The 21,865-nt window shown below is 37.5% G+C and overlaps 1 protein-coding gene across 3 annotated transcripts in view; it reads right to left on the bottom strand.

Annotated features, from left to right (window-relative positions):
* DHX40 (DEAH-box helicase 40) overlaps positions 1-21,865 on the bottom strand; it is an 866,160-nt gene that overhangs the window by 756,751 nt on the left and 87,544 nt on the right. For 2 of the 3 annotated variants that reach the window (XM_044054528.1, XM_044054529.1), the window contains exon 4: positions 12,180-12,299. In XM_044054528.1, the coding sequence (XP_043910463.1) occupies positions 12,180-12,299 (120 nt within the window). Of the gene's footprint in view, positions 1-12,179; positions 12,300-12,383; positions 12,478-21,865 lie in introns of all 3 variants that reach the window. The other variant, XM_044054530.1, reaches the window with a different exon arrangement.

Genomic DNA, 21,865 nt, shown 5'->3' with positions numbered 1-21,865 from the left:
TCCTCTCTTGCCTATTTTCTGTACCCCCTAATTGCAGTCATTCCTATCGACAGAATGAATCTCCTTTCTCCATTACGGGTTGGCTTAGTTCTTAGAATACATTCTGCTACTTTATGAATATAATATTCTGTATAGTTACTGTTATTCTCTTTAAGGACCTACATCCAAAATCTCAGTCTCTCCTTGAGCTTCCTCCCTGTTTCATCATCATCATCATCCCTTTTCACTTTGAATTATAGCTTTCTGCTTGTACTACGTGTAGATGCCTTAACTGTGTAGCTTTGAAATACCTCTTCAAATTAAGTAATCCCAAACCATCTTGTTCTATTGGAAGGATCAACTTATCCAACTTGACTCTTGCCTTCTTCCAGTCCCAGATAAAATCATTCAACAATGTATTAATTGCTATCTACAATTTTTCTTCTAGTTGATAAAAATATGCCTTATCTCTGTAGAAAACTAAAGGGACTAAAACATTTCATTACTTGTATTTTGCTATCCATAAAACAAAGCTTCCAATGTCTCAGTTTTTGTATTATCTTTTGTTTAGTTTCTTCCCACATATCCTTAGCTGCCATAACAGAATCCTTTTTAATCCATACTCATAAGTGCTTCATTTTATCATGTCCCATTGAATATAGGGATTGCTTAACCAATTTGCATGGGTACATAGTTTACAGCTATTGCCTTTGCTTTATCTTAATTGATTTTGTATCTCAAAAAGACATGAAACTGTCCCAGAATGTTCCACAACACTGAAAATTCCTTTTCTGGTTTTATCAGGTATAAAATAATATCATATGCAAATAAAGCCAACTTTACTTTACTACCATACCAATTATATCCTTGAAAATTTCTGAGTCCCTTATTTTCTTTCCCAATGATTCTAAATATAACACAAATAAAGAGGAAAGAGGAGACCCTGCTTGTTTCCTCTGCTCAGAGTGGAACCCTCCCCATTATAATTTTACCTCCAATTCCTCATATATCCTCCTAGTAAACCTTCTAATTTTGTCAGGGAATACAAATGTTTCCATTGCCCTACTCATAATTCAAGCTAACTCCATTGAATGCTTTTTCTGCATCAAGACCTGCCAACAACAGTGGTATTTTCTTACATTCTGCTTCACTCTGGATCATCGTTGCTCTATTAATGATATCAAATATCTGCCTCCCCTCCACAAAACCACACTGATCCATATCTATCAATTTTGGCATAACCTTTGTCATTCTTTTAGTCATTATAAACAGAAAACACTTTATAATAGTCATGGTTTAGAATTGAAATAGGCCTATATGAAGTTGGATTTGACAGGTCTTTACCATCTTTATGTATTACAGCCACCACCAATTTCTTCCAGGATGTTAGTGCTTCTCTTCCTTTAAAAATACTGTTAAACAAAACCTTTCAGATCTTTATCACTTTCTCCCTCCTAGCTTCTAAACTTCCATTGGAATACAATCTATTCCTGGGGACTTTCTTGTAGATTGGTTATGCATCACTATTTTTATCTCATCCCCTCCTGTCCTGTTAATAACTGAGCCTCATCTACCTCTAACTTTGTCATAGTTATTATTCCATAAACATTTCCATTTATACCTTTTCTTGATTTCCATAGTCCTTTGCTTTATACAGATTTTCATAAAACATCCAAAATATTTATAATATCGCTAAATGATCTCTGGTAGACCTCCTAAGCTTGGCAATAACCCTTGTACTTTCTGTTGGCTGAGCCGTTGCGCTAAATGTTTTTGTGCTCTGGAGTTATTATCAAAAAAAAGTTGCCTAACAGCAATCTTTCTAAACTTATGCATATTATCATGGTAGTCCTTTATTTTCTCTTTAGCACTCTGCAATTGCACCTCTTCTTGTTCTGTGAGATTCCCCTTATTTTGCAATACTTTAACCTTTACCAGTCCCACCAAATAATTCTTGTTACTTCTTAACCTTATCTCCTTTTCTTTTATCTCCACCCGATTTCTAAACCTACTTTAAATTTTATCCCGCTCCCTAGTTATATTTTCAGAAGAAATTTCTACCTTCTCTGATAACTGCTGAATAATTTCCACTATCTAGTCCTTACATTCCTATTTGTTTAACAGAGAGGTGAGGAAGTGCCATTATCTCATTCTTATTTCATTACCTTGAATTTTATTTATTATTAGCACATGATCTGAAATAGTTATTGGATGTGCATCAAAACTTTCAATTAAATGCACATTTTCCTGTGAAACATAATTTCTATCTATCCTAGCCAAGTGTTTGTACCTTGTGGAACAACATGTAAATTCTTTCTAAACTCTTACTGCTGAATTCACATCTTCCATACCAAACATTTTATAAATTTCTTCAAAAATCTACCCTCTTTTGTTATATTTCTCTTTTATACCCCACAGATACATACTCACTGTTGCAAACCAAATTCTAGTCTCCATCTTTAGCTAATATCTCTTCCTGAAAGCTGATTATTTCTCCTAGAATTTTCTTATGCTCTACTGTAGCAGTTTCAAGTGGAATGTAACTACATGTTAGCAGTCCCTTAGTGCTACAAATCTACTATTATATTTTTCCCTCTTCTATCACACTTTTGGAGCATCTCTTGCAAGTAAAAGAAGTACTCCCTTTCTTGTTTGTCCCAGGTATTCCAATGAATAACCATCCTGAAATCTTTTCTTTATTAAATGCACTCTGTATTTGTTAATATAGCTCACTACTTTTTTGCCTATATCTGTGAGACCATTCACATTTAGAGATAATATGGAAAGTGTCATTATAAGAAGAAGTTATTTTTCCTGCCTGTTACAGCATTTTTTTAAATGTCTAGTTTCCGATTTTGTGTTACATGCATATACTGTTTGGCAGGTTGATCGCTTATACCGTTGTTTCTTTTCATATCCTTTTGAACCTGTGACACATCTTAGAAAACATTTTGTTTTAATGAAAACCTTCAAAGAAAAAAACACACACCCAGAACACCCCCAAAACCTATTAACTTAGTACTAACACACAAAACTATGTATATCTTCAAATAATGAAGTTTAACCTTCCTAATAGGAACAATTGTCCCAGACTGACAAACACACTTACAGACTTGGATTAACCTATAAGGAAGGTTATCCACACAAACACATAAGATACAGCCTGTGCTACTTCCACTAAGTGCTGTCTATTTTTTTCTTATCTTTATTCTTCTCCCATATATAAAAACAACTTGAATGCTTTCAGAAAACATTATCTCCTAGCCACTGAAAGAAGGACGTATTCTGTTTTTATTACTCCCTTATCAGATTGTCTCCATAGAAACAAGAGAACCAGATACACAGTTGCATTCCACTACACATATTGCACTGTAAACATTTATGTGTTAGAGGGGAAATGCTTAATTATATTCAGTGTTCTCTATTTGCTTCCCCTTAAAAATTGTTATTAAATCAAGACAATGGCCTTAATACAGTCATTCCCTTATGCAAAAGTAAGAAAAAGGATATAATATTTTTTCTTTATATCATTTTGTTTTGTCCAAGCTTTCTTCTCTTCTTACATTGCAGTGCCCACATTTCTGAAAAACTGAACAAGAAAAAAAGGAAGGAAGGAAGGAAAAAAAATAGGGGCACCTGTATACTTCAGTATCTCTGTTACACACAAAAATAATTGAAAATGCATTACTTTATAGCATGGAGTATATGTCATGTATAATAAAAATGCAGTTAATAACCAAATTTTGTTTTAGTTCCAGTTAACTCTTTCCTTCCTTCCTCCTTCCTTCCTTCTCCAAAATGTTTTTCCAAACATTAATGACTTCAAGTAGAGCATGTGCTTTGGAGCCCCCACAAGTTTAACAATGTAAAAAAAAAATACAATATTTCCAGGTTTTTTTGTTTCATTATACTTCACAAATGTAATTAATACTTTGTAGTACCATGTTTATTCATCAATTTATGAGCTGCTGGTTTTCTTCTTGTTGAACTCCATCTTCCAAATCCAGTTACTGGTTCATTTCCAACATACTCCTTGTTGTTCTAGTCAACTCTTGTGATTTTTTTCTGTCTCTCAAGCATTTTCCTTTGGAACACTGGAATGTGTTTCACTGGCATAGTCTATGGGCTTTATTATCAAAGAATAAGAAGCAGAATTTCCTTTTGTCTGACAGCTCATTTTTTGTTGGACAAACTTTTGTATTTCTTTCTTAGCATGTTCTGCATCAAAAATTATTTTGACCGTGCAGAAAAAAAAATATTCTGAAACTAGGTTACCTTGAATCTCACACTTGCTCCTCCACGATTCTTACTGTAACCCTAATCCTCACTCACACTTGACGGTCAAGATCCTTGGCCCATAAACACTGGCACGTGTACTTCGGTCAAAGTATAGACAATGCACGTAAAACGTGTGCACTTGATAATAAACGGGTATGGTTGTGTCTTCTTAATCGTCACCATTTTGTGTTGCCACTCCTGTCTCGTAAGTTTTCAATTAACCCCACTCCCAGACAAGATGGGTGCAAAAAGAAAGGGCTATTCCATCAAGTACAAGAATGGAATCATGCAGGACTCCCGGGGAAAGATCTGATGGCTTTCTGCAAAGAGAAGAAGTCGTGTCTCCAAATGGTCCGCAATGGCGAGCAGTGTATGATAACCTCAGTCAACAGGCCGACAAAGGAAATGCTAAGAAGTGCAAGTGTGGATCAGGTCAGCAACCATTATTTCCTGAGCTGGAAGACATCATCTGTGAATGGATTGCTAACAGGAGAGCAAAGGCTTTGGTTGTGCACAGGGCTGATATTCAAGCATTTGCCCTTGCAATGGCACCACAGTTAGAAATATCCCCAGAAAAATTCAAAGCATCACGACATTGGCTGGATGGCTTCCTTCAGCGATATGAACTGTCTCTAAGAAGATCAACAACACTGTTCAAGCTGGAAGATACTGAAGTTATTAAACGTGCACTTGCATTCAAGTCCTTTGTTGATGGCATCAACTTTTCTAAACACCAACTCTCCAACATGATTGCTATAGATGAAACTGCAGTGTTTATGGGCCAAGGATCTCAAACAATTGATCAGAGGGGTGCCTCGTCAATCTACATTCCCTCCACTGGTTACGAAAGTGCATGTGTTACCTGTATTTTGGCAATTCGTCTAGATGGAAAGAAAACCCCACCTTTAATCATTACTAAGGGCAAGAAAGATGAGACTGAACGTGTTTCAGGCATTTACATTCTTGAAACCGAAAAAGCCTGGTGCACACAAGCAGTTATAAGGAAGTGGGTTGATGTAATGCTGCCACTTGTTTTGCTAGGTGGCGAAAGAGTTCTGCTAGTCTGGGATTCAGCCAGCATTCACCGTGCTTAAGACATGAAGAACTTCCTTGCACAGAGAAGAATAGATCAAACAATGCTTCCCGCAGGAATGACTGCCTATCTCCAGACTCTTGATATTGCAATAAACAAACCATTCAAGGACCATTTGCACATGGAACTCAATGACTACACTGAAAATAGAATGGAGAGAAATCAGCATGGAAACTATGTGAAGCCTAGCCTGCAAGAGGTCGTGACTTGGGTGAAGAATTCATGGGATAAAATCACTGACAGCTGTGTTGCCAATGCACTATGAGCAGGCTACATGGACAAGCAGTTCTCATTTAAGGAGAGCTCTATTGCTAGGCATGACATATTGGGGCCAATGGTTCTATAGGGAATGGAGATGGAAATAATTCAGGCCAGAATTCGGGGGTTGGAGACTTATGACAATGTTCCAGAAGAAGATGACATGACTGTATTTGAATAACTTTTCCGTTATCGGGGCAACAGAATGGATTGCTTCTGCTTTCAGCTGCCAACAAACTCTTGTTATTTTTTTGACTTTATTGTATTATGGTAATGTTTCATTATCAAGGGGTTACAAAGCAAGGCCATTAGTTCCCAGAATTCATTTTTATGACTTTCCATCATTCTTCTCTTATGGTTTGGGTAAGGAATAAAGAAAGGATCACCACTCAAAAAGTGGCAGTTATTCACCTGTTTTATTCCTCTCCTCCAATACACATGTATTGAGATTTTTCTGCACTTTCTGTTAAGCATGAAATATTGGACTATGAAAGCCAAGGTGTAGATATTCTGAAGTTAAAATGTTTGTTGCACTGTTTATGTAGAATTCTCACACAACTGTTAACGCGTTACCTAGAACTGTTGCCCAATAACAGAAAAGTACCAAATAAATGTCAATTTGTGTATATGAATAAATGTCTTATTTCTGTACATGAATAAATGTCAATTTGTGTACATGAACAAATGAATAAATGTAGACTGTTGCACGGGGGGGGGGGGGGTAAATAAGGCATCCCCTGATAATAAGCCCTAAAACGTATTTTGGCAGGGGAAAAGTATAAGACCCGGTCTTATTTTCGGGAAATACGGTAGTAATACTTCTCAGGTCAGTAATCAAATTACCCCTCAAACAGACAGTGATCAGCCACCCAACTGACAGCGTCTTCAGACACTAATGCAACACAATCAGGTGAAATGTAAATGAAATAGACCTACAGGCCTTTACAATTTTATCACAGTCAGATTTTTAACTGACCACTAATGCTTTATACCCCAAGAATCACTTACGCTAATGGATGTTGAGACAACATGAAAGTGCTGTCTCTGATCATAACTGCAACATCATCGGTCCCTTTGTGTGTCCAGATGTTCTGAATAACAACCATCCAGGGGTAACTTTTAAGCCATTACTTGGAATTGACAAATACACCAGACAAGTTCAGATCTGTAGCAGTGAAAGAAAGGGATAAAACTGGTAATATATACTAAACTTCCATTCAGTATGAAAGTCTCTTTCTTACTGTAAAGTGAAAGAAAGAAGATAGTTTCATTCGATAGAAAGGCTGAACTTATGGCAACAAGCATTAGGTTACACATGTATAGTAAAGGACTAGTAGTTTTAGGCAAGTAAATATCATAAATATGAGTACTCATACATTAAAATTAATCTATATGTGCTTTTTTTTTAATTGTGATGCAAGATGAATTTCATCTGGGAGTAGTATACTCTTCAACTTCAAGCATCAGCCCTGTTTCATCAGCGGCATTTTTTTTTCTTTCTGAAAGATTCATACTATTAATTCTTGATGTATTCAGCCTTATGACTTGACAAATAATGAACTATTAGTGCATTCATATCTTAGTGTTTGCCTACAAAATGAAGTTATTAAAGTATACTTGTACAGTTGTACCTCTGACAAATTTGTTTGCCACATCCTTAAATAAGTATAAAGTTCTCTCTTAAGTTCAGCTTCTCTCCAAAGCTGGGACCTGACTGATTCCAACAAGAGAATATACAAAAACTGTTTTAACTGCAGGCTAATTCATTTTTGGTTCACTGGTTCAAACTAACAATGTAGTGAAAATATTATAAAGCTTGCTACTAAGCAAAATGATCATTCTCATCAAATGACTGAATACTCTTTTACCTAACCTGGTTACATACAAAATATTTCCATTAATTTATTGAAATCAGATTTGCCTATAAAATCACGTGTTTTTAGCTTAGTAGAGCTCAGCTAGAGCGTCTTCTGCGTGGAGACATGCGTGAATGGGCGTACCTTCGTTGAAGGTTGTGCGTCAGGGCTGGTACGTAAGACGCTATACGGTTTGATTCTCAGCTAGAGCGTCTTCTGCATGGAGACATGCGTGAATGGGCATACCTTCGTTGAAGGTTGTGTGTCAGGGCTGGTAACTTGGCATGTAAAAATCAACTACCAATCATTAGTGGACCGGAGTTCCGCTGTGGCGACCCCTAACCGGGAAAAGCCGAAAGACACAAACAAGAGTTCTTGTCTAGAGGTTAAGAGACTCCATGTTGCTATGAATAAAAAATGACCTTCATTATTTGATTTCATGACTTGGTTTGTCACAGATGCACGTAAGGTAAAAACTCCCCCAGCAGAATACCAATATCATGGATTAGCTTCAACTTATAACGCATTCTCCTGCTATCAAGCAGGAATGCAAGTTCTCAAGTCTCCTGTCAGACTGCATCTGAGGGGTCAATTAGACAGATTAGAAAATCTAGGGCCAGAATTAAAGTACCTTCATGAAGCAGGACACAAACTAATTTTCTTTCTTGGAGTTTTTGGTACATGGTAAAACATTTACATATGCACACACCATACAGACACACACAAAGTACATATACATATGTGTGTGTGTGTGTGTGTGTGTGTGTGTATATATATATATATATATATATATATATATATATATATATATATATAGTTGTACATTGGTGTTCTGAAATTGAATGAATCTACCAAATCTTAACTTTTACAAAATCGATAACAAAACACAGACTTTGCAAATGTTGATAAGCTACTATGCACGCACTGATAGGCACCTGCAAAACATAACATAAAAAAAATTTAAAAACGTTGTATGCAGGGGAGCAAGCCCCCTGCACTCCCTACCCTCTGCTTATTATATATACTAACTCCTAAACCACAAAATCTCAGGGAAAAGGCATATTTCCCTACCCTGAGAATTGTATGATCTCACACTCCTGTCGATCAGCTATTTAGTCAATCAGATTTTGACGGCTAATGTCAACGAACGTCAATCGACCCATATATGTTATACACACACTTGTTTCTCAGGGCAGAACCTGACAATTATTTGTACCACAATCTGAAATAACCTGAATAAAGTGGTAGGACAGTAAGATGATGAAAGCAAGGAGTCAGTAAACTTGAAGATATAGTCATTTTTAATGTTGCAGTGCAGTACAGTATGGTAAATGAGCACCAGATGCTACAATGCTATTTAAGAAGAGGACAGCCAGCTAAATAAGAATGTTAAGAAACAGGACAGTATTAAAAGTGACTTGCATTTAATATGGGATACACAGCAATCAAGGGAAAAAATACATCAACATGACTGGTAGCACAGAACACTGAATCATAACAGCACAGAGTAGAAAATCCCCATAAAGTGTATGATACAGGTTCCACAGTCTAGGTGAAAAGAATCACAATGAATTACAGCAGGACAGCCCCACCAGATGGAAGATGTATGTTATATTAGTTACTTGATAAAGTTCCAAAAGCAAGCATTAGAAACCTAAAATGGAAAAAGCAGTACTGACTTGGCTGAAATAGATCTGTACTAGCCATGGCCTAAGATTTAATGTATGACAGAGCCACGGTGTGGCTGAGCATGTGAGCTTCATTCAAACATAACATTAGCAATAGAAACATGGAAATAAACACCCTGAACAAAATTTTAAAAAAGTTGTTGATTTGTATTCAAACAGCTACTGTTGTGGTGAGTTTGCCCAAATAACTGTACCATCTTAGCAGACAGGTTTTGTACTGATAAAGCTACCCTTACACCATCCATCTTATACATAGCTCTCAAATGAATCTGGGACAAATCGAGAAATAATCAGGGACACTTATTAAAAAAATAAAACTTATGTTACATCTGAGAAGTTTCTTATCTCTCTGTACATTTTAAATTTTCAAGGAGGCTCTTTTGTCTTCTATATCATTGCACTGCTTGGAAGTACTACAGATGAAAAACTATGATGATAACGCTTTGATATTCTTAATTATTTTAGTCATGTACTATACTTATGGCACTTTTACATATAAAATTCATCATACTGTCATCCATCAAACAGTATCTAGACAACTGAATGAGTACCCACAGATTCATTCAAGGTTTGACTGCCCTTGCTTGTGAAATAAATGATATAAACTCTCGTTTTCCCTGCACGTCTGCTGACTGGATATATCGTCCCTCACTTCCTGAGCAGAAGTATTCATTTGACAGTCCGGCTGTTTCACCATTCTTTTACTAATCACCCCAAACCTTTCAATTTGTTTTCTTATGTATCCATAAAAAATATTATGTTCCACAATAAATGAACAGGCTTTTTTTCTTCCCTTTGCTATTACTGGTCTTACTGCCCCAGAGTTCAGCTTCTCCTTTTGTGTTTGCTTATTTTCTTTTAAATGTTATATCTTTTCTCAAAACTTTGATGCCAGATCATTTCAGAATCATAGTGCTTTTTCCTTCTCGTTGACCTGTATATGTTTATTATGACTGCAAATTTTTTGCTTTACTAGTATAGTTCTACACCAAGTTCATGCCTGCTTGCTAAAACTTTCCTGATACACTGCACCACTTCATCAAAGAATGCTCTCTTAAAGTCTGCAGCCCTCACTTTTGATATGTTCGAAAGTCGTTGACAGAATCAAATACTATATTTTCCTAGGTAGGTTCCTGTACTATCTAAGGCCTTCCCCTTGTAAAGCATCAAGCATGACAGCATTATTACGTCTGTCTGCAGCCAAGGTTCCTCTATCAATATGGAACACTGAAACTTATATCAGTTGTCATTTCTCCACTATCTGAAGGATACCTTGTTACATTTTCTTATCTTTTCTTATCTATTCATAAGGAAGGATTCTGCAGAATGCTTCTGCAAACTGTTCGGTGATTTCCAGTTTCCAGTGAATCACTGTGTTATCTTTTCTGCTTGTTCAGTTATCTCATCTCCTGATTTAATCAGTTTCCTTATACTGAAGCCTACTCATTCTTAATTTAATGCTTCATGTCCCTCGTTTGTATTTTATATCTGAGCATGGCTACATCCAGTCACATCTGTGTACCATGTTAATGACAAAGCATCAAGATGCTGTCTTCCAGAAAATACACTAGGCCAAGTGGCTTTTTGCCCATACTAGTGCTTCTCAAATGGCAAGACTAGTTACCCTGAGTAGTCCAAGCTCATCTTCAGGGAAGACTCAATTAAATCTGAGAACATGGTGCCCATAAAATGCATACTGAATACGTATGTCCTATGTGGGATCAGGCTAAATGCAGAAGGAAATGAAGGCAATAAATGAGCACATAATTGGACTGTAACTAAACTGTAATAGAATAATGTACAAAAAAATGCCGATTCTTTCAAGTGTACATATGTGTTTATGGAGGAGTCAGTCTGCTTTGCAGTATATGCTTTTTTGCATGGCAAAGGCCAATTTACTTTTTGATATCTTGGAAAGGCTCAAGGAATTTGTTCCTTGAGAGAACCTCACTGTGTCGCATTTAGAGAACCAGTGGCATACAGAGTGGGTGTTGGTATTCCTTGCCTCCAATACATCTTTTATCTTTACTCTTGCTATCATGCAGGTGTTTTATCCTATTTCCACTAGTCTCCCTATTCTGTTCTCATTAGTTTCCATCACTAATGTTTTGAAGAGAGAAGTCAAGTTCCCCATTCATTTTCTGTGACCCCTCTTGGTTAGCTAACATGCTTGCTGATAACAGATTAGAATTGTCACTTAGAATCTTGTTTTCTTCCCTTACAGACATAAGGACAATCAAGGCCTACAAACTTTTAAGTGGACACCAAGCCCCAGCAAAACTAATTTCCAGTTGTCTGTGCTGAAATGATATTTTTTTTGTTTTTGTAATTTGTATTGCTTTTAACTTCTTTACATGTTCTGTGGTATTGTTTATGCTCACTATTATGCATTAAAAATTCTCTTGCAGTGTATTTGCCAATAAACGTAAATAAGCAACATCTCAGTCCATCCATCCTCAACCCCTTTTTCCCATTTTTGCACATGGGGTCGGTGTGTTACTTCAACAGTGACAATCATCCAGAACCGAAGTTTACACTGCTGGGTGGCTAGCAACATATAAGTCATCTCAATATTTGCTTTTTGGACACTCATGTCACAAGCTTCTAATAAAGGCAGAGAGTCATTATTTTAGCATAAAATGTTTACCTTTTTTTCTCTAAGAAACCAATTTAATAACACAATGCAAAAATCCATTACATTAAGGGAGTGGTACAGCAATTGTATTTTTTCAGTCTCTATTGTCGCGTTCGATTCTCAGTTACAGCATCTTCTGTGTGGAGGCATTCGTGAATGGGCGTGCCTTCGTTGAAGGTTGTGCAACAGGGCTGGTAACGCGGCACGTAAAAATCCACTACCAAACGTTAGCGGACCAGAGTTCCGCTGTGGTGACCCCTAACCGGGATAAGCCGAAAGACACAACAGTTGTTTTTTGAACCTGGTACAACATGCATACTTGCTACAAAACTGTAAGCATGCAGTAATGTAAAAACAGACAGCTAAGTGCATAAAAGAAAAGCTTCACATACCGTACTAAGACTCCTTTCATGTGCTTCATCCAAAATAATAATTTTGTACCTCCTCAGCTCTGGGTCTTTGAGTATTTCTCGTAGTAAGCAGCCATCTGTCATGTATTTTATTACAGTATCCTACAAAGGAAGTAACGCATTTTACAAAAAGTTGCACAGTGTAGAATACCATACACAATACTGTTAGAAAACAAAAATCAATACCGGATATTATCTTGTGGACGTAACGGCTTTAAATGAAGGACATATGCTTCAGCCATAAACAGCACATGATGGCTCATTTTTTTGTAAGTTATATCTGAAAATAACAAAGCAGCATCTTGGCACTACAGCTTTAACACTAATTTTCACATCCAACAATAATGAAACACGTTGCAAACTTGTTAATTAAACATAGGGTAATGATACATTTCCAACCCAATAACAAATTATATTCCTAGGCCCTTAAAGCAATCTCATCTCCACTCCAGTTTACCCCAAAATAATTCTATTTTCTTCCCTCATCTTATAAAAATTATGCTGCTTGGCTACTCTAAATTGTCCATATATACTGTATTTACCCTTGCCTTGTGACCTGGGCTGTTGCTAAAAAGGGTTTTATGACCAGCTACTTACCTGGTTAACCAATGAATAAACTAAATTAAAAAATTATTGGCTATGTATGGTGGAGGTCCTGTTTAACAGACTTATCCCCCATTCCACAGTCCCTGTAAGAATGGCCTTTTGTTTGCCAGTGCATTCTTGAATTCAGTCACAGTTTCTGACCCTACCTATTTATGAAAGATTTTATAATCACATACCACCCTTTCAGTGAAATAATACTCAGCAATATTTCTCATGCAGTACATAACTTTTGTTCTCACACAATGACCTGCTGTTGTCATCGAATTCGTGGTCCCAATTCATTCCCTTGAAGTTCTGAACAATTTCTGCCTTCTTTTCTCAGGCTTCACTTTACTAAGCTTTTGATACAAACATATGTCACTGCTGTTGCCCTCCTCTGAGTTGCCAATATCCTGTTTATGTCCTTACAATACCAAGACTTGTACAGAATGTACAGAATACTTAAGATCTATCATCTGTGTATGAAAAAGGGTAACTTTTTGTTTCCTATTGGCAATATTTTTTCTCTGTATCCCAGTTTTCTACTAGCATTCCCTACAGCTTTTCCCCACTGCCTGTTGATGTTTAGGTTATCTGATGTACATCCCCTGAAGCTATGCAATAATTTAATGCGGCTTTGCTTCCTATATGCATGACTTTAGATTTGTGTAATATACCTCTCAGCTGTACAGATTTTTGCAGAATGTTCAGATTTTGGTCTCATATGTTTGGTCCATTTTTTATAAAATTGTGGTTTTCTGGCAAATTAGTGGTAAATCATTAAAGACTGAAGTTAGAAAATAATGACAGACATTTGAGTTTCAGACTTCATATCATTCAGCAAATATGTGCTAATACAAAGCCTTTTGTTCTATCAGCTTTCTAAGTTTGCAAGAGCAATATTTAAAAACTGCCCCTATTTTTGGGGCTTTGTCCTATTTTATTTATGGCTTTGTTCAGATTTCTTGCTCCAAGAGGTTGAGAGGTAAGTAAGCTGCCATGTTTTAGACCATTACTCCAGTCCAGTCAAGACATCTTATCCTTTCTACAATTTTTTTTGCATCTAGCCTGTTGTATAACTTTGCCATCAGCATTAAAGTAAACTTTTTCTCCCAAGCTTTCTGCAAGATCACGTATAAGGAAATTAACACTATGTTGGTACACTGTGATGAAGTATCAGTACAAATTAGTTAATGCTGATGGTGGTGAACAAGGGATTCCCCCAGCACACGCTCATGCAAACAAGGAAGTACACACACACACACACACACACACACACACACACACACACACACACACACACACACACACACACACACACATACACACACACATGGTCAGTTACCTTGATGTCTGTAATGACTCTGTGAAAGGTAGAGTAGACATACACTGGCACATTATTATTTGTAAACCTGGTCAATGGACTGGCTCATGGATCCTTTTCTGCTACAACCAGGACCAAAAACATAAACCATTTAATTTTTTAATGTAGAAAAAGAAGCACGAATAACAAAAAAAAGTCGTCACACTGGAAGAATGCAGGCAATAAGAGGCGATAGGACCACTAATAGTCCAAAATTCCACTTTAATTCAAGCCAAAAACGTATAAGCGCTTTCGTTCCAAGTAACATACACAGGAACTTCATCAGATACAATGAATTAACCAAAGATAACTACATTTATATTAATTATCGCATGACATCGCTTCCTTGTTGATTACAACTCATAAAATGGGGAAATCTCAAAGTTAAATATATAAATTAAATAGAATAAATGTGTAAACATATAAATATATAAGTATATAAATATATATAATCATATGTAAACAGATGTCAACGTCCCTAATAAAACTGTGTGTACACAAATGCATGTGTAAAACTCAATATAAAAGTGTAAAACACTAATTACAAAAATATACATATTAAACTCATGTTTAAATTAAAGAACAACACAAAACATAAAACTGTCTCTTATATAAGCAAATCCCATACATGTACGGGATTTGTTATTCACCTATTGGGAGCCTTTAATTTGAGCAAACAACTAATCGAAAGGCTATCATTTAAGCCTAGCCAATGAAGGGCATCCAGTCATAGTTGCCATAACAATTCGTCTTTATCCAGCAAATATGGCCATGCTGCCCCCCCCACCATTATGTCTTTTTTGGACTTCAAGTACTATAAATTTAAACTGAGTCAAAATTCAAAATCAAAAGAAAGAGGCTGTACCAGTTCACCAATCAACTTTCATTATGGGGAAAGCCAAGAACCAAAATATCCTCCATAATCCGTTTGAAATTTCTAAAATATTTTGTAGCTGTGGACTATGAAGTCCCAGTGCCTGTCTATCAAAAGGGAAAGCAAACTTACCAAGGCTGTAGGTCATATGCAAACATTTTGGATGAATGTTCAGAATTGCTGCCCAATAGTGTACCCGAAACTCTGGGAGTCCTCAACTGCACTCTGCCTTACGTCTGCATAGCAATTCCATGTCACACATGGTGCCTTTACAGAAAGATGATAACTCAGGGGTAAATGCATTCTGACAGACAAAATCAAGTTCCATCATCCTTCTTCCAGGCACTTTCCATTGCAGTTCTACCAGCTATAATGAAAAGTATGCTTACACAATATTTCTGGAGCAGAACAAATTGAATTCTCAAACATTTGACAGTTCCTTTTATTACTTTAACCTCCAGCCCTAACCAGGCACTCAACTGCTCATCCCCTAAAGCAATATCTCTGATATTAACGGATTAACTTTATATCCTGAATGACATCTTTTTTAACTTATGTCTGTCAAAGCCTACAGGATCTCCCCTCCAGGGTTTGCCATAAGCAGCAAGTTTTTCCTATAAAGGCAGATCTTACATTCGTCTAGGTCGAATATATTTCCAGCTACATCTTTCTTATAAATATTGCACCACACATTCCATGTAAAGTGCAAATATAAGGGGGTGAGGGGCACCTCTGATGAATGGCTCTTCTCATATCCAATTAAGTAATGAGTGTCCTGTTAGTCCTTACCTTTGTCCTTGGCAGAGACATGTATTCTCACACCAGGAAATAATGCCTTCCCTCTTATCAAGACTAGTGTCATCCATAAATATCTCCATGAAACTCAAACACCTTCTGAATATCAACCACCATAATCCTCCACCACATTTGAAGCCTTTTCAAATAGAAAACCACATAAACGGCATCATAAATATTCATAAAAGTTGTCATCCCAAAGCAAACCCTCTCTGATCTACATGGACTGAAGTGGAAGCCACTTACTCAAGCTAAGGGTTAACACCTTTGCAGATATCCTATAATACATATTTAACAGGGAGATGCACCTGTGGGATCTACAGCCCTATATCAGGCTTAATGGCTTTAGAGTGGTATTTATAAAGGGGTCTTGTCAGATGATCCTCCTCTCCCTCCTCCCATTGAAGACAGTTATGTAATGGTCAGCATTTAATCAAATTCCTTATTTCAAACAGGGTCACAAATGCTGCTGTGCCCCTTTTCTTGTCCCTTCTACAAGCAATAAGAGCTCTAGTCTCTACAAAAAATCTGTAATTTCTGCCTCAGTCTCATTGAGGGATGAATCTTCTAGGTAGTACAACTCTCTGTAATACTGATGAAAACTATCGGCAACATCCCAAGGAGACTACACACATTTTTTCCTCCCTTACCTCCTTACTATATCTTTTACCATTCTAGCCACTTCTTGCCTAGGAAGGTAAAATACTGGCAAACATCCTGCCTTGTCACTGCAATCATAATACATCTGTATCCTTCTCTGGAACTGAAGGTGAAGCTTTCTTTCCACTGGAATTCAAAGCCTGTCACTTAAAATGGTCTATTTCTTAATTCAATTTCCCCAGGGTATCTCTATTTTTTGCTTGGCTTCCAGGATGCTAAGCCTAATATGCAACGTCTCTATTTTTTGACTGGCTTCCAGGATAGCAAGTCTAATATGCAACTTCTACAATTCTTTCTCCACATCTCTTCATATGGTTTGGCATAATCTGTCAATCACTCACTCACCTTATTAATGCATTTCAGTTCATCGCATTTTGGCATGACATGGCCAGTCTAGATCCCCCATCCAAAAATTTCAGCAGGTCACTTAACTGCTGGACCAAATATTCTACATAAAAAGTCAACAGTCATGTGTCACATTTCTAACTTTAGTCCTGAACACGTGTCTACATTCAAACCTATCAGTGAATGATCTGACAAAGACTATTCACCATTTTGACCTCAGCCTTCTCAAAGAAAGAAACAATCCATTCTCAAGTGGGCACCATGAACAGAAGAATAAAACAATGTGAACCCCTTCTCTCTTAGATGGAGATTCCTTCATATCTCTACTTCCAATATCACATCCTAACTTTACCATATTATGGGCAGGACCTATCCACCAGTGGACTCTGATAAAACAATTGCAGTGTATCTCCCAAAACTGGATCATCAACCTCAATTAAGTTATGGAGCAATTAATTAATAAAACCTGAGGTGTTTACAGTTGGCATCATAGATACTAACTATGAACTTCAATCACCTATATACAACAGTTATCATTAATGCCTTCCTCTTAATACGTAAAGGTATTCATGCCTCCCATGCATCCTTCGTTATTAGGTCATAACCCCAGTCTTCTTTAGCCCCTGTGACACTGTTCCCAGATACCCAACTGCTTGTGTTACTCATCCCTTGTGAAGCTTCTCCATTTCAGATCCCCATAAATCTACAAATCTGAATATACACATCTCTATTCCATTTAAGTATATTGATAGGTTTTCCAGTTTGGCTTGTTCCATTTTCAGCTGCAGTGCCTTCTATGTGGAATCTGTATATCCTTTGTGTATGCCCATGTATTTTCATCAGGTCCTCTGGTTTCCTCTCACATACCAAGGAGATAGTAGAGATGAAATGGCATTGTTTCAAGATGAACACAGATATGTGTGCTTTGTGATACTGTATGAGTTAAGGTGTGCATCCTGTGAAGGGCTGCCAACCTCTTCAGGAGTAGATCCTTTGCTTTGCTCCCACTGAGTGGTGGGACAGACTGCGGCTCCCTATGACCCTGAATAGGGTTTAACAGATAACTGGAGAATTAATCAATGACAGAATGAGATGTTCATCTAATGAGGGGTGTAAACCCCTTACATACCAAGATAAAAGTTTAAATTCCTCCACTACCATGTAAAAAAAACATAATATTAAAAAATCCATCAATTATTCTCATCCTTCCAGGTGACTCACTAGAGGACTGCCTTAAACCTTTACCAAGCCTGCCATCAGCCAGCTTTATGCTAACCTCCAACATCCCAAATGCCCACCAGTAATCTCTTTCTGAAAGAAATTCCTCAGTCTTTCATCTCCTTTGCACATCCAGTCAATTTCTTTCAAAACTCAAATCATCATTGTTAAACACAATAATTATATACACAGGATTCACAAGAATTACAAAGTAACTAAGTCATGAGACCGTTTCCGCTCTGCCAATACTCAATCTCAGACTATATTCTCTTTCTCCAAGTCGGCTATGCCAGTCAGCCCAGGGGTAAAATAGTGTATATACCCATCCACAGTGCATCATACTGCTTAACCTGCCGGGGCAATCTGTTCCACGGGTGGGGGAAGCTACATGATGAATCTCTCTCTCCAATGAATTTTATTTATCTGCTGTTCTGCACTTAGGGCTTTAGTTCTAATATTTGGGAAGTTATTTGACTTGTGAAGATACAAGAGATACAGGATAAAGGGGTCTCTAACTGTATGGAAGGCAAGGCATAGATCTCCCCATCAACAGTCTTTAAGATATTGAACAGAGGAACAGTGCTTCCAGCTTTTCTTGGTAGCTCAGGGTTTTTAACCCATTGTCTTCTTAGTTATGAATCATGAAGTGCAGTGGATTAGCAAGGAGGAAGTAAGGATAGCTATGAAGAGGATGAAGAATGGAAAGGCTGTTGGTCCAGATGACATACCTGTGGAAGTATGGAGGTGTTTAGGTGAAATGGCAGTGGAGTTTTTAACCAGATTGTTTAATGAAATCTTGGAAAGTGAGAGGATGCCTGAGGAATGGAAAAAAAGTGTTTTGCTACCGATTTTTAAGAATAAGGGTAATGTGCAGAGCTGTAGTAACTACAGAGGGATTAACCTGATCAGTCACAGCATGAAGTTATGGGAAAGAGTAGTGGAAGCTAGGTTAAGAAGGGAGGTGATGATTAGTGATCAGCAGTATGGTTTCATGCCAGGAAAGAACACTACAGATACAATGTTTGCTCTGAGAGTGTTGATGGAGAAGTACAGAGAAGGTCAGAAGGAGTTGCATTGTGTCTTTGTGGACTTAGAGAAAGCATACGACAGGGTGCCTAGAGAGGAGTTGTGGCATTGTATGAGGAAGTCGGGAGTGTCAGAGAAGTATGTAAGAGTGGTACAGGATATGTACGAGGGTAGTGTGACAGCGGTGAGGTCTGCGGTGGGAGTGACGGATACGTTTAAGGTGGAGGTGGGATTACATCAAGGATCAGCTCTGAGCCCTTTCTTACTTGCAATGGTGATGGACAGGTTGACAGACGAGATCAGACAGGAGTCCCTGTGGACTATGATGTTTGCAGATGACATTGTGATCTGTAGTGAAAGTAGGGAACAGGTGGAGGAGACCCTGGAGAGTTGGAGATATGCTCTAGAAAGAAGAGGAATGAAGGTCAGCAGGACTAAGACAGAATATATATGTGTGAATGAGAGGGAGAACAGAGGAATGGTGAGGATGCAGGGAGTAGAGGTGGTGAAGGTGGATGAGTTTAAATACTTGGGATCAACAGTTCAGAGTAATGGTGAGTGTGGAAGAGAGGTGAAGAAGAGAGTACAGGCAGGATGGAGTGGGTGGAGAAGAGTGTCAGGAGTGATTTGTGACAGACGAGTACCAGTAAGAGTGAAAGGGAAGGTCTACAAGAGGGTAGTGAGACCAGCTATGTTATATGGGTTGGAGACAGTGGCATTGACAAAAAAGCAGGAGTCAGAGCTGGACGTGGCAGAGTTAAAGATGTTAAGATGGGTGTGACGAGGGTTGACAGGATTAGGAATAAGTATATTAGACGGTCAGCCCAGGTTGGAAGGTTTGGAGACAAAGCCAGAGAGGCAAGATTACGTTGGTTTGGACATGTGCTGAGGAGGGATGCAGAGTATATTGGGAAAAAGATGCTAAGGATGAAGCTGCCAGGTAACAGGAAAAGAGGAAGGCCTAAGATACGGTTTATGGATGTGGTGATAGAGGATATGCAGGTGGTTGGTGTGACAGAGCAAGATGCAGAGGACAGGAAGACATGGAAACAGATGATCGGCTGTGGCGATCCCTAACGGGAGCAGCCAAAAGAAGAAGAAGAATGCCTTGGCCAGGTAAAGATACACCATGTGTGTGCATGCATGGTGTATACTGTCGAATGTCTTGGCCAGATCAAGATACATTGTGATAACGATATGACCACTGTTGAAAGCTTGTGTAACCCTTCTGAAGAAATTAATGACATTCAATAAACAGAATGCTCCCTTCATAAAATCAAAATGCTGAGTGTCAAGCCTGATAAGACTTTTGATAACATAATTTATGAGATCAGTTATAATACATACCATGGGTTTACAGATCAGACCCATTATGTTGATGGGTTTATAATTTCTGGGGTCAGTGTTAGAGCTACCCTTATGTAGGGGGACTATTACTGTGCCACACCAAACATCAGCGACAAATTAGGTTAAACAGTTTGAGGTAAGGCTCTGTAAGGACATGCATAGAACATATTTATTGAGAATCCAGGTATACTGTCAAACCCCATGGAAGAAGTACTTTGGTCTTATTTAGCACCTTCAGTGCATGTTCTTTTGTGAAAATAGGGATGTAAGGGATTCAGGAATTTGTGGACTCTGGATAGAAGTCTGGGGGGGTAAAGTTATACTGAATTTGTTTACTTATTAGCACACTAGCAATATCTGTTGGGTCAAAATGAGAGGGTCGTTTTTGAACGAGTTCAGAGCACAGTTGAGTATTATTCCTTACTTTCCTAATATAGTTAAAGAATGATTTGTAACAGTCCTCATTTTCAGACGCTAACCTAAGCTCATGGGTTGCTTTAGCAATCTTAATAGTATTCTTTCAAAAATTAGTAATATTTTTTATACTAAATTTAATATGAGGTTTTTAGATCTGCTGTATAATTAAGCATTTTTTCTTCTGTTGTAAAGTATTTTTTTATGTTAGTAAGCCACCAGGTGGTTTGTTTTTGAATTTAACATTATATTTTGCTCTGGATGGAACACACAACCATATACGTTTATCTAAGTGTGCATGGAACTCTTTTGTGAAGCTATGTAAATGTTTATTATGCTAATGCACATAGTTTAATATATTTATATATGTTTTCAATAATATCAATCCATGGGTACAGAACATCTGTTACTATGGCCGCTTTGTCGATGATGTCTTCCTCTTGTGGAAACGTAGTGAACAAAATCTAGTGGCTTTCACACATTATTTGAATTCTTCCACAACATTTCTAAGGTTTACGATTGAATTCTCAAGAACAGAAATCGATTTTTTAGACATCACCTTAACCCTAGACAGTAATACAGGACTTCACACAAAAATACACCGCAAGGAAACCTAGCGTAACCATTACCTGCACAGAACTAGCATGCACCCAGGTCATATTTTTAAGAACATAATGGAAAATCAAATGGTACGAGCTTCCAGACTATGTACACAGGAAGAAATGTTTAATAACGAATGTACCTCTTTACGACAGAAACTCAAAGAAAGAGGTCACATGGACAAAGATTTGTCTTTGAAATCAGATCTAGAGAAATACATTTGCAGCAAAGCACACCCTTACTTCTCAGAAGCTGTAGTGACAACCAATTCTTCAAGTGACATCACTAATATGAAGGTATCCCACAAAAGAAGGAACAATGTTAACTGTATCCTTACTTATAGTTCGGATGGCAAACAGATTTGCCACATAATTAGAAAATATTGGCCAGTCCTAGTTGAAAATAAGATTCTAGAAATTGTGAGTGACAAGCCAAGATTTG

Source organism: Protopterus annectens, chromosome 13.part0, assembly GCF_019279795.1.
Source record: "Protopterus annectens isolate FY-2018-M chromosome 13.part0, PAN1.0, whole genome shotgun sequence".
In the NCBI taxonomy this organism is placed as follows: Eukaryota; Metazoa; Chordata; order Ceratodontiformes; family Protopteridae; genus Protopterus; species Protopterus annectens.
This window is presented reverse-complemented; position numbering and strand designations above follow the sequence as displayed.